The 13,944-nt window shown below is 45.0% G+C and overlaps 1 protein-coding gene across 2 annotated transcripts in view; it reads left to right on the top strand.

Moving 5' to 3' along the window:
• CAPZB (capping protein (actin filament) muscle Z-line, beta) overlaps positions 1 to 13,944 on the top strand; it is a 45,014-nt gene that overhangs the window by 7,438 nt on the left and 23,632 nt on the right. For both annotated transcript variants that reach the window (XM_010141285.1, XM_010141284.1), the window contains 2 exons: positions 7,346 to 7,467; positions 12,509 to 12,622. In XM_010141285.1, the coding sequence (XP_010139587.1) occupies positions 7,346 to 7,467; positions 12,509 to 12,622 (236 nt within the window). The remainder of the gene's footprint in view (positions 1 to 7,345; positions 7,468 to 12,508; positions 12,623 to 13,944) is intronic.

Raw genomic sequence — 13,944 nt, 5'->3', positions numbered from 1 at the left:
TCCTGCTGACTGTTTAATTTGGATGTTTGCCTGTGTGTGTATGTAATATAAACTAGATGAAAAACTGTGCTGACTCAGAAAAATCAGATGGCTGGTGGAAAGTGGGGATGGAGAATCATCCTTACAAAACTGGCTCACAAAATGGACAAGAAGTCTCGCCAAGAGAGAGGGATTGCTCACAGCCACAGTATTCTTCCTCTCTTCCCAGTTAGACTGATACTCCAATAATACTCAACTTACTCCCCAAAGTGAAAGCTTTCTTGATGTCCAGAGTCAAGTTATGCTGCCATGGAGGAATTAAAGCTGGAGTTCTTTATAGCTATAGCAGTCAGTAACTTCACTGGTTGTGTTTCAAGGCTCTGTTTGCAATTAAAGGTCTGGGAGGATCTTTCTCATCACAGGAGAATGCTACAGTACTTTCAGTTACTTTCTAAAAAGTCCCAGAGTGATGAATTTTAAAATATATAAACTTACGGATATGAAATATTTGAATATTCTTCAGGACCTTGTTTTGTGTAGCTCATGTGCCTCCAGGCGAGTCTCGAGTTTTTGCCTGCCTTTAGTAACTGAAGATGTATGAAGCTAGAGAATTTATCCACAGGAAAACTGCGCTGCTTGCTCTGCAGCACAGACCATAAAGAACATGAGAATGTGAGTGGAGCATTTTGTGTTTTGAGTCCAAGAGCCTAAGCAGTGTGCAGTGTTGAGGAGAGAGATAAAATAATTGAATGCAGATGGGCAGCAAAACAGCTAGTGAGGATGGAACATGTTTAAAAAAAAAATCAGCCCCAGTGAAAGCTCAAAAAGCCAATAGAGGAAGCAGAAGTGCCTAGGCAGCCTCGTGGTTGCAAAGCTGAGCTTTTGACCTGCTCTTCTTCCAGGACTTGTTGCCTTGTGTGACAGGCTTGAAGCCACCAGCAGCCAGGCAGGTTTCTAAGGCAGGGTTACAGGCTAAGAAAGGGGCTCTGGCACTCAGAATAAATTTATAGTTGTGGAGAGCCAGTTTTCCGTCTGAGTGGCTGTAAGCAGGAGCTTTTCCAGCTAGAAGGGATTACCTCTCGATATCTGATGGTAATGGGAGATAGCGATTAATACGTGTAAATTGTTAATGTGATGCTTGGCTTACAGCGAGAACCCCCCTCGCATGAGATTGCGAAAGTGAATTGCGCTTCTGGCTTTGTGTTCACTTACTGTTTTTCTTTTTAAGCCTGGGCTGTGCCTTTTGTCTTCCGGGCTCCTGCCACTGCAGGGCCTGTGTTAGAGCCCCTTGACGTCTGTTTAAATACCTTGTGAAGGGAGTGTGTGTGGGGATGGCTTGCCGCTTGAATCCTGGTTAGAAACCTCTCTAACCTCTTCTAAGGACAAGGGGAGAAGCTAGGATATAGAGACACGGCTGGAGAGAGCCTGCCTCTGCCCGCCCCGGGGCGGCGCTGGGATCTCCCACACCAGCCAGGCTCTGGGCACAAATAGTCACGACTTCCCAAGATACCGATACGCTGTGATGGCTCGTGGGACTTGTGGCTGGAGATGAGATACAGAAGCCTTCACCTGCAGGTCACTAGTCACAGTCCAGGGCACACTGGGCCTGCCAGATGGGCAGGTCTTGTTTCTCAGGACGTTACGGAGTGGTGGATCTCACAAGAGCCCTGTTTTATCCGGCAGGTCACAGGAAGAACGGTGAGATCCTGTGTTAGGCACAGCAGTCACCTTTTGGGTGTTTTAAATGTCGTTCCTCAAGCCAAATAGAAAAATTCTGTAATTAATGTAACATTTCTGCTGTGGCACCACTAACTAGACAAACTTGGATTGACAAATCTTGTTAACATTTGTCTTTTTCTGGAGAAACTGATTGGTTTTAATTTTGTTTTTGCTAATTCTTGCGGTGCTAGAATTCAGTGCAATTACTTGAATGAAGCCGAGTGTTCCCACTACCAGTTACATCTGGTCTTGAACACAAAAGTCCGTTTAAGTATCATTTAATAAACAAAGCTTGAAGAATGCGTGGCCCTTGGACATCTGATGGATCAAATTAAGATTTAGCAATGTTTGGATTTGTGGGAGTGACTTTACTAGTGGTTTTAGGCCCAAGATGAGTGGAGCCAGGCTTCCTTCTTGAGTTTCCACAACATCCGTTGGGCTGTGCCTGTGTTCTGTGGGAGCAGGAAATTCTGAGGCTGCGGAATGACTCAGAAAAATTATCGTAATATTTTATTAGATGCTAGCCCAGAGGGGAGGGCTCTGAGCTGCAGGGGGGGTGTGTGCCACAGTGGTTATTTTGCACCCAGGAGTGCCGGGTAACTTGCACGGGCCGCTTTGTACTCCCAGCAATTTCCCTGAGTGACCTGGCCAGTGGCTTTGACCACTTTTGTAATGATGGAAATGGTCTTTAAAAAGGAAAATCAGGTTTTAAGAGTTCACATGCAGTTAAAATACTGGCCTTCCTGTTTGGGTGTGGCTTTTGATGAAGAACTGCTCTGGTCACACGTGTGTTCAGGTACCTGCACGTTACAGACACAGATTCAAAAGACAAATGGAGCTGAATCCCTTTCCTAATTGTTAGGAGCTTGCTTCGTCTTCATTATGATTCTTTAAGGAAAAAATGTGTTCCATCTTTAGTTTTGCTGCATCTAGCGTAGTTTTCCAGTGTGTCAGGTTCCTGTGGAGGGCAGTACGTGCTGACCTCGGAAAAACTGTGGAAAAAGGCTGTTTCCTAGGACAGACCCGTACACCAGTGATGTTGCTGTTTCTGTTGTAAACATGGTTCATTTTCAGAGAAGGCTGTAGGAGAAAACAACCACCTTAGTGTATTCGAGTGGCCAGTAAGCCAAAACATCAGCTGTCCCAAACACGTAAGGTGCAGAGTTTGATGCAATTCAACCAGCACGATCAAAGCAAGTGTAAGATATGAAGAGCTGAAGTGTTGCCCTTGTTTCCTCCTAACTTTTTTAGATGCTCACGTAATCATATTTTAAAAAACAATTCAGAAACAGTTGTTCAGCTCATAATGAGTTCCTTTAACCAAAAAGTGAGTCAAGAAGGAATGGTTATTAGGTCAGCTACTGTTTCAGCTTTGGCACAAGTGATTATTTGTCTTGATAGCAGAGCAGTTGCCTTAATTAAAACACTGTCCACATACCTGGCTTGCTCTGATGGAGCATACGGTTACATGAGACAACAGAATCCTTGTTCGACACACAGGAGAGTACGCTCCGCTCGCTTTTCATTCAGTATTTCTTTCCTCTGTACTACACACTCATTGTATGTCTCCTTGGAGGAAAAAAGAGCCCACAAACACGGTGCCCTGTTGCACGGTATGTGCTTCTGAATGATGCTGCTGTTCGCCTCCAGGCTGAACAGCTGAGTCGGGACCCCCCCAGAGTTGTCTTTTTTTTTTCCTTCTCTGATTTACATTGAGGGTGGTCTTGCTCCATGACTGTACATAAAACCACCGTAACAGATGGTTGAGTGCCTGTTTGGGGAAACATGGGTGCATTAGGCTTCCAAGTGTGCTATGGACCACATTAAATTAATGAGGGCCTTAAGCTAAAGATATAAGGTTTATATTTTCTTCATCTGACTTTCTGCTGCTTAGAGCAGGAGTGACTTGTGTCAAAATAAAGATGGGAGCCCTGTCTTTGCTTATTAAACGGTCCTCCTGGCTCCAGTGTTTCCACGGCAGTGACACTTATTTACAGTGCTGTGATGAATTGAACAAAATCACTGCTTTGGCACTTCAGTGTTTGGCTGGGGAGTGGTTTAGTTCTTGTGTTTCTAAATTTAAGACTATATAATGGCTGTTGGACACATGCATTCAGGCACCTAAACGCCTTTTGGCTTTTCAGTCAACATGGGACAAGCAAATCAGAAAGGTTAACAATGCAAATCTGCGGGTTCAGGCTGAAAACTCAGAAGATTGGTCCGTCTTCTAAGCTGGGATCTGAAGATTTGGATGTGTTTTTGCTAAACTGAATCCTGCAAGAGTCTGAACATGCACATTTAAAAGCTTTAAGAAGGTTCAATACTTGACATGGGGAAAAATTTAAGGAAGGGTATATGGCTGCTGTAAAATAACTGCCCGGTGTTTCCATTGTAGCAGCCAGCTCAGCCTGGCTGCTCTGAATATCTTATCACTGCATGTTCTGAAACGTGAAGGACCCGAATTCAGAAGGCATTAAATACTCACGAGCAGGTAGCTGAAGTGTTTAAAGCGGCAAATGACCTCGTTCAAATGACTGCATTTGCCTTGTAAGCAGCTTTCCTAGCATGGAAGGGGAAGATCAGCACGCATAAATCTTGTGAATTCTTTCTTAGGCAGTACAGCAGCTGTTGAAAGTTGAAGTAATAAATGATACTGAAATTATTCTCCTGGGGTAACTGTGCCACGCTTGGATGTTTTTCCGATCATTAGAATTACATGAGTGGTTCCATCAGCTGGAATATCTTCATTCTCTTTATAAACACTGCTGGCATTTTGGAATGCTTCTGAAGCAGGTGAGTGGGTTTTCTTCCCTGTTTTATTCTGAGAGGAGGAGGAGTAAACAACACATTGCTGGAAGCCCTGTAGAGTGCCTGTAGCAAAGAGACAATGGCTGTATGTGCACTGTTACAACAGTGTTACAGTCTGGTGTAGCGGTGTATTCTGGTACACGTATGATACAATGCGTTCACTGCTGGGGCTGTAAGACAAGCCACAGCTCACAGAAATTGGAGAAGTGACTGTGCTCGTGAATACCAGTGTTACCAAATCATCCAGAGAGACGTTTAGTTCACCATTACTATGTGGAAACTAAATAGGCTTCATCTTTCCTTGTCGTCTGTAAGAGATTGTGCTCTCGTGCTGAGCAGGACAGAAACGCCGCACGAGGCATGTGCTGTTTTAAAAACAAAGTTAAATCTAGAAGTGATTTACGTGGTGGTTTTTTGTAAGGGTTGTAAATTCAGATGGTTATTAGGAGCTGTTCTGCGGGGAATTGACTCTGTCTTGAGTTTTGAAAATGCTTTGCATGTGTATTTGAAGAATTGTACAGCAGGACCTCTCGTGCTCCCTCACCGCACGTGTAAGCAAAGGGCTTTTCCCAAAGAAATGAAACAGTCTGGGAAAACCACCAATTTTCTCCAAAATGTGTTTTCACCACTGTTACTCATTCTAAACGCGTGTCAGAGCGAGGAGCCTGCTCCTAGCCGCTTACCTCTCTGCTGATGGGCTGCTGGCCAAGGAGCAGCTGAGAGGAAGGAATATATTCAGCTGGTCGCCCTTAGGAACAGCTCGGAGCATCGCTCCTCGTGATGAGGTGCTTTGGGTCTCGTTGTGTGCGCGTCTGCAATGGCAGCAGTCAGCTCGAGTTGCTCTCCGCCTGAAAGACTAAAGCTAAAATTAATAGCTAATGGAGAAGCCAAGGAAGAGCCAAAGTGGAACCAGATGGGCTCCTGAGCACAGGTACAAATCAGCAGCATCGTGGCACAAGCGAAGTGAAATGATGTATCAGCTCCGTGGGGTATTAGGGTTGTCTGTTTGCAGAAAAAGTAAAGGTTTTCCTAAAAGCTGCTTTATTCCTGTCCATTCCTCTCTAGTCCATGAGTGTGTAGTGGTTTTGAGGTTGCTTCAGCCAGGTCTCCAAGTACCAAATGGTGAACTCCTACGAGAAGCATCTAGCTTTGTGTAAGTCCTGCCCTGCTCTTTAGTCTGGGCTATTCAGGTCTCTCTCATTACCCCGTTACACTGTATAGAGACCAAAGAAACTAAAGTTTGAGCTTTCAGCACTTTACCAACCATTTTTCGGTTTTCCTCCTATTTTTGATGTGTTTGTGGGGTGATTGTGTGGGTGAGTTGTCTCTTGCTGGCCACATCTTCTTTCGTCCTTTGTCCTTTCTGAGTTTTTCTTGTCTTTTGTGGTCACATTGTTTTATATTTGTCTCTGCTTGTGTTCCCTTAATATCCTCTGTATGTTATTGCCTTGTATTTGGGATTAGGAATGTTTTCATTTCGGGCAGTTTGATCTCTTATGTCACATCTAGTACATTAAAACAGTTTGTGCTTATGCTTTTGGGAGCTGTTGCACCCTTATTTGTTTTTTCTCCTCTAGGCTGCTTTGAAATTACACCAACCAGTTCTCTAAATCAATGGCTTGAAGAGAAGAAAGCACATTTCTGTGTTTTCTTTATTCCTTTCTCCCCTTTTTGTTTCTTATGAGTTGTGAATTCATCACTTCATGATTAATTTTACCCTCGGCTGCCTTTTGTCTTCATGTGCTCAGCCAGGTTTTCATCTCTACGATGTAGCATGAAATGCAGAAGAGATTCCCCTTGGTTATTTCTTTTATCTTCCGTATTAGCGTGTTGCCACCAATGTATTCAAGAACTTAGCAGCTGTCCTATATCCTGTCGTGGTCTCAGCTCCCCGCTGGGAAAGGGCGGTTTTCTTTAGTCACTTTGCAGCAAAACCTGGGAGGCTTTTCCCGAGGGAACTGCACAATACAAGTGTTTAATAATAGCTCCAGGAATGGTGTGTGGATGGTCCCTCGGGTGGATTGAGGCACATTGCCGTATGTGCCCGTAAGCGTGTACAGGGGAAATGGAGTTCTGGAGGTTGCTGCTGGCCTGCCCACAGCCTGCAGTGTGGGAATATTGATACTGATAACGGGGCCACCACTGGTTCCAGAGCGAGAGGCCGCGGGGTGGAACTAGCTGGATTTGCCTGTGCTTGCATTCACATTAGCTTCAGGCTGCCAAGTGTCATCTCCTCGCAGTGCATCAAACCTCTCTGCCCCGATGAGAGCAGAGCTTGTAGCCCTTCTCCACACAAAGCGCAGGGTGACAGCTGGATTATGAATCCATTAAAACTACCTGTGTAGGAGCTGGATTGGATTTTGCATGTGCCCACACAGACAAACGTGTGTTTTTATTAGCCAACATGGTAATGTTTGGCCAGCTGCCTGGAAACTATTCTAAACTCTACCCCGAGTGGGAGCTTGTGAAAAATACACTCTAGTGTATGGATGGCGTAGTCTTTTAGCAGCTCCCTTGCTCCCACTCCATTATAAATATTTACCTTTTTTCATCAGTCCTCGACCATCACTTTACTGGCTGGCTTTGGCAAGAGCGAACATTGAGAATGTATATATTTAAGTGTACTGGACCACACTAGTGGTTAGGTAATTAAATCTGAAATTATTGGAGGTGGGAGAACGGGACTGTGTTGTAATGGACGTGCAACTCGCTTTTTTAAAGGGTTTCTGGCTTTGGGACAGATGTGGGCTGTTAATAATCAAACCTGCTCTTAGGGATGCCAGTCTCTTAACCTTAATGTGTTACCTCTCTTCCCTCCCTATTTTTCCCCAACCATCAGGTCCCAAGCCTCTGTGAAGATCTCCTCTCCTCTGTTGACCAGCCGTTGAAGATTGCACGAGATAAGGTGGTAGGAAAAGACTATCTATTGTGTGACTACAACAGAGATGGAGACTCGTACAGGTGAGTTCACGTCCAAAGCAGGGAGCTAACAGCTTTGCTTTGTGAATGAGCATTGCGTACAAGTGTGGCAGTCCCTTCTCCCTCTTAGCCAGAAAAAGAAATTTAAAGATATTAATCTCTTCTTGGTGATCTCTTGAGAAAGACATTGACTATGGAGGTTGTTCTTAGTATTTCCCTAATGCAAGAGGACATAAATGTCTTCATCTCCAGAGCACTGTGAGGTGCTGCAGTGCAGGTAACGTGGTTTTACGGCTGCTGATCTGATGCCCTTTGCAAGGCAGGTCCTGCTGTCTGTCTGCAGAACCAGATGTGTTTCTCCTAGAACCCACCGTGTTTCTGCATGTTTTCTTTACTGCGATTTGCAGTCATTTATTGATGTCTAAAATGTGATGTTAAAAGGTTGACTAACACATTTCTCTTAGTTTTTCTGTGGTGTAGTTATAACTTAGGGAATTAAAACCAGTCAGACCTCTAGCAGAAATTATTGTGGTGGCCTTGGCATGACATTAAACCATCTATTTTTGCAAGGTTGTAAAATCTTTGGACTGGATAACAACAGAAGAGAGCTGATGCCAGCAGCCGGTTCAAACAAAATCATCTTCTGCTTGTACAGCGCGGGGTGGGCTTGCCAGCTGGGACAGGCTCTTTCACTCATGTTTTCACGGGGTTGAGTCTGCCTTGGACATGCAGTATCATCAGTTCTCTGTAAAATCTTGGCCCAAGCTTTTAGCAAAGGAATCCCTCTCTACCAAAATAGCTCGTTGATTCTGCGGACTGCAGACAAGACCAATGAGAATATCTGAACAATTTAAGCTGTGCATAATAATGATATAATGAATTGTGAAGTAGACTGGGCTGTAATTCTGGAACGGTATGAGGAGGGTTCAGTATTTTGGCTGCCACTTTGACTGTGGTCTCTCCCTTGCTGTTTTTATTCTGTATTTTGCCATCAGGATGACTGCAGGTCCCCTCACCCCCTCTTTTGTGTTGCTGGACTCTCCTTAATGGCTGTAGTGACAGTGACATCATTCCACATACTTAATAATCACAGAGTTTGTAGTCCCCAGACCTTTGTGACTACCATTTATTTATTTCTCTTAATGAAGGGCTCTAGGCTGTTAAGTAACTACCATCGCTCATCTTCTGTCCCCAGTTAACAGCTCAGCCTCTCTGCTGCAGTGGGCTGTGATTCTGTGGGTGACATCGCTGGCTCTCCCTGCAGCTTCAGTGTAATCACTTACATTTTTAGTGCTGACAGTTGGGGCTGATCTATTGTAGGAATCCAGCGTTGCTTTGTGCAGAATTGCAGTATTTTTTTACCGTCATCTGGCCAGAATGTTTCAAGAATTCTACTTGAGAGTGGAATTCCAGAAAATATTTTAATAATATTTTTTTCTTTGGCTCAGGGAAGTGTGTAAAGGATTGTAGATTGGTTGGTTTCAGTTGCAGGAAAGGTGCTTACCTAAACTGAAAGCATGTCTGTAGGTGGTGATTTACACAGAGAACATGCTGAGATTCGTTTGTCCTAGGAATAGGAGGACAGTGGTAATGGATGCAGAGTTTGGCAGTGCAGCTGGGCTGTGGTGGCTTGTTTCAGAATATAACCTACTGCAGTGGGCTGAGAGGTAAAAGGGACTCTAAGGTGAAGTATTCACTCACCTTCTTTAGGGTACTTGTCTAACGTTGACCTATGAAAGAGCCTGGTGCCTTTTAAAAGCATTTGTGCCTTATGCTTGTCTAAGTTGGTCAGTCTACGTTAGCAGCTACATGCATTTAACCAGTTCTAAAGTAGTAGCTAGAACAGAGTTTTCTACCTCGTTTCCTCCTCAGGGTGTTACCTGTGCAGCTGTATCCTCTGGCAGATGCTGGAGAAGGGATTGGGTCCTGCGTTTTGTGTGGGTCTTCCAAGAGATGCCTCCTCCCCAGAGCTGTGATCTGGCTCTTGCAGGCCCCGGGCTGCTGACGTGAGCCCAGGCACAGGAACCGTGAAAAGGCGCTTGTTCAACAGTGCTGTGACATGCTGCAGTAACTAGTGACACTTGACCCCCACCCTCCATGTCTAGTGTGTGTGGCAGCCCTTTCTTTAAGGTTAGTTTCATGTTCACCTCTGAAATGTGCTCAACCTTTTTCTGAGAAGATACTGAAATAGTTAAAAGGAAGCAGGAGGACTTGAGTTTTCTTAATCACAATTTTCAGGACTTAAGTAATGGGGTTTCAGAGAAGCTATTTCACGTACTCCTCTAGAGCAGGCGTGGTGTATTAATTGCTGGCAGTAAAGAAGGATGTTCCTTCAGGCTTTGATTCAAGTGTTCTGGATTGAAGTGGTTCTTCCTTCTGGAATTGATTGGTCTCAGCTCTGTTTCATGAAGTAAATTCTTCCCTTCAGTGCAAAGCAAAAGCCTTTGAAACCAAGCAGCACTAACATGTGCATGTGTTAATCCCATTCTGTGCCTGTGTTCAGACACTGGTATTCGTACCTCATAAAATCTGAAGTTGTTCTGGGAACTGGCTCTTACACTAATTTAATCAATTAGTCCAGAATCTAGGAGGAGTTTACTGCGCTCTTAGAAGCTTTTGATATTTCCATAAAGATTGTTCAGATCCACACGCTCGACTGGAAGTCCTAAGAAATGATACTCCCTGTCTGTGACATGCTACATCCCCAGTTACTGCCCCCTCCAAACTAGACACCAGCTCTCCTCTGATTGGAGAGGGTGCTAATTGCGTTTCTCTTAATACTAATCCAAGGATTTCAAAGCGTTTGTGGACACCTGAGCCCCATGCTGCTTCGGCAGGAAAGATGGGGTCAGGTAGTCGGGCTTTCTCACTGGGAATCACATTTTATAGGTTGGCTTTTTTTTTTGAGTGGCTTTACAATCTGCCTGGGAATCAGCTTTGGAGAAGAGCTGCCTTCAGGACATTTGGCCATTCGGGTGATAACTCCACCAGCTTCAAGGGGCAGCACATAGCGGGAGGAATATCCTCATGCTGAGCCCATCACAGTTTTCCCCTTCCTCATATGCAGAGTCGGTTTTCTCCATGTCGAACATGCATCTGACAGAAGGTGGATTTTCAGAGTCTCTCTTGGATTTTCATAAACAGATAATTTTCGGTTTCTTCATGTTGCCACGCTGCTGCTCGTGGGAGCAGCCTTTGGTGCGCATCGTCTCACAGGCGATTCTGCGAGCGCTCATGGGATCAGAGGGTTGTGGAGGATATCAAGCAGCCCTGGAATCCACGTGGTGAAGGCAGGGCTTTTATTAATTACGTTTTTCTCTGTAAGACTTCAAGGTCGCTGACTTTGTCCATACATTTCCACTCTAAGCTTGTTTGATCACGCTGTTAAATGGAATCCTTATGGGGAATTCGGTGCCAACAACACTGAAACCTGTTAGCTGAAACAAAAAGCATTCTTTTTTAGGGAAATTGGAGGTTCGACTTTTGAAATTTAAGTGCTTGTCCATCTGTCTTTCTTCAAATAGCATCCGTTTACGGTTTTAAATGTGTTGTGAATACTCTTCCACAGAAAAAGAACAAAATTTGGGATTGTGATGCAAGGTTGTGAAGTTTTTTAGGTGAAGTCACTGCTAGCTCCAACTGTAATGGGTTGAAAATGCCACAACCTGCTGGATAGAAGAATCTGTTACTGGGCTTCCCTTAAATCCCTGTAGCCTGCAGCACAGCGAGATCTAATACTTACAATTAAAATATATTCACCATGGGTTCCCTGCTTGTAGACGATGGAGCAGCACTCTGCTGGAAATGGCAGAATTTTTCTGGAATCTGCCTTTTTTAGAGAAAAAAAGTGTATCCCAACAGACGCTGCTGCCGAGGCAGCAGAACGCTTCTGCATAGTGGGGTGTATGAGCCCTTTGGCAGCAAGGTCAGCTTTGGGAATCCCACAGACCGCACCGGCGGTGATGTTTCTGCGAATCTCTTCCAGATTTCAGAGAATTGTTAGGAAAAGGAGCACTACTGTAGCTGACAGCTTTCCTCCAGACCCACCAAGCTTTAAGCAACTGTGTTAAAATGAGAAGCATCACCTGAAAAACATTGCCCTGGGTGGACGTGCCGTAGCGATTTATCTTTTCCTGATATCTCACCTTTTGTCAGACATGGCAGGGAGGAGTGGAGCGGTGTGAAAGCGCAAAGCCAGAGCGAAGCGGAGCCTGTTCTTTGTGCTTTGCGTGAACAGATGTCAAAACTTGATGCCTTTCTGAGAAATGAATAACAAATGGGTGCTGAGGCCAAAGCCCTGACGTATGGACTGCATTAAGACCTGGTGTTAGCAGGCCGAGGTGTTTTGAAAAGTGAGTAGGTAAAGGGTAGAGGCACCTTTCTTTAAAGTAGCCGTGATATATGTAGGCTGGTTATTCCCAGGGGCAATGAAAAGGCGAATTTACAGAATGGGAATTGTAAAAGTCTCAAGCAGATGGGCAAAGGGTTCCATTAATCTTTTAATACCAAATCTTTCATTAAGAGCGCAAAATCTCTTCCACACCTGCAGAAAGCATGGTAAAACCTGCAGCTTTACAAACCCTGTTAAATCCCTCAAACTGCACAAATGTTCTCCTAATGTTATATTAAAAGTAGAGTTTATTTCAAAGCAAAACAATGGAGGAGAATTTGGGCTTTCGTTGTAGACAGCAGCGTTTGGCTCAGATACTGTCAGATGTGAAACAAACTATGCAATCTATTTGTATTTGCATGAAAATAAGTTTAAATATCTAACGTGCAACAGCCGAGGCCTCATTTTTGAATACTTAAGGAGCAGATTCAAACCCAAGTGTGAATATCGATGTAGTAGAAACCCAAAGCCAGGGAGTGTCCCCCAGGAACACTGTAAACTTCGAGGAGTCAGTGTCCTCTTTTTGTCAGGGTTTGAAATGGCTGGTGAGGGTGAAATTCACACAGATGGCTCCGGTACCTTTTGGTTTTTTGGAAGTTCAGCATCTGGGGATCGGGTCAGACAATCCAATCCGAAAGCTTTTGGGGTTTGTCCCGGTTGTCTAACTGTCTGTCTTCCTTGTCTCTTTGGCAGATCACCATGGAGTAACAAGTACGACCCTCCCCTGGAAGACGGTGCCATGCCATCTGCTCGCCTGCGCAAGCTGGAGGTGGAAGCCAACAATGCCTTTGACCAGTACAGAGACTTGTATGTCAGTTCTACCCTACAGAGCCCTCTGCTCTCTTTGTTTCCTTCAGCAGGCGCGTCACACACCCCATGAGTCTAAAACGCGGTCGCTAGCTGTCTGAGTGGCGTAGCAGTGTATAGCAAGGAAGAAGGGTAGGCAGCTGCTGATCGCTGCTGGGAAGCGTATCTGCTCTGATTTCACCGTACAAAAACATGATCGCATTTGTCAGCTGATGCTAAAGGCAGTTGCTGAGGTGCTTTCCTGCCTCCCTCCCCTCTTGAACAGATTGATGGCATCTCTCTCCTGAAATGACCTGTTCTCTTTGATCCTGACTAAGTTCAGTCTTAAACCATCTGCTTTTTCCTTTCCCTCAAGACTGTAGTCTCTCAGAATGTCTACAGAGATAGCAGCAACTTTCACATCTTCCAGTAAAACGACAGGCACCTCTGTACTGAAGTGCAGTGCTTGTAGGGGATTCACGTCCCGCTGCTGCAAGGGCCGTTCTCAGGTGCTTGCTTTGGGCCCTGTCCTGTTCGAGCTGTAAAGCAAAGGGATCTGAGGAGTCTGTCAGAGAAACGGGATCAGGCAGCGTTGTCTCTAGCAGCAATAGGAAACTGGCCGGGTGACCTGTTGGTTGAACTGTTTTTCTAGAAGGTGGGTCTGTGCTGGTCTGGCGTTGCAGACACGTCCGAGGTCTGGAGGCTGGAGCGGGTTTAGCTGTTGTCTTTCTGGATCGAGGACTCTCCTCAGCAGTGATGGGGTGGAAATAGGCAGGCTCCAAAAGCGTGTGTGGCAAAGCCAAATGAACTTGCTGCTTTACCCAGTGATGGGGTGCTGGCTTACTGCAGATGCCTAATGGCCGTGAAAAAGGTGAACAAACCTCGCTGCCCAGAAATGGAGACAAAACACATCCTTAGCTGCAGTTCATGGTGCGTCGCTGTGCTGTTACAGTGCTAACGCTAGCGGGTGAAAAGGAACTTCTCATGCTGAATTTTCTGCTCATTTTAAGACGTGGCTTGATGTAAATGTAGCCTGTCCAGATGTGTAATCTTTACCCTTTTGTTACAGGTATCAATTTTGTACTTTGTGGCATTATTTTCATAGATACCCAACTCTTCTTCTAAGTAGCAGTTGTTATCAGTGTCTGGACTGACAGGAAGAAAGGAATTGTGCATATGCAGCAGAGGGGTTCACAGTTACTCGCCAGGTGCAGAACAGACCATGGCCAACAGGATTTTGAGATGAAAGTGAGTAGGTTTAGGGAACCAAGGTTGTCTCTTTTTAATTCCTTCCTTCTCAGATGATCATGAAGTCCTGGCTGGATCCAGTCGTAGACTCGGGT

Source organism: Buceros rhinoceros, unplaced genomic scaffold (genome assembly GCF_000710305.1).
Source record: "Buceros rhinoceros silvestris isolate BGI_N320 unplaced genomic scaffold, ASM71030v1 scaffold35958, whole genome shotgun sequence".
NCBI lineage: Eukaryota > Metazoa > Chordata > Aves > Bucerotiformes > Bucerotidae > Buceros > Buceros rhinoceros.
Note: the sequence above shows the minus strand (reverse complement) of the source record. Positions and strands in the feature narration are given on the sequence as shown.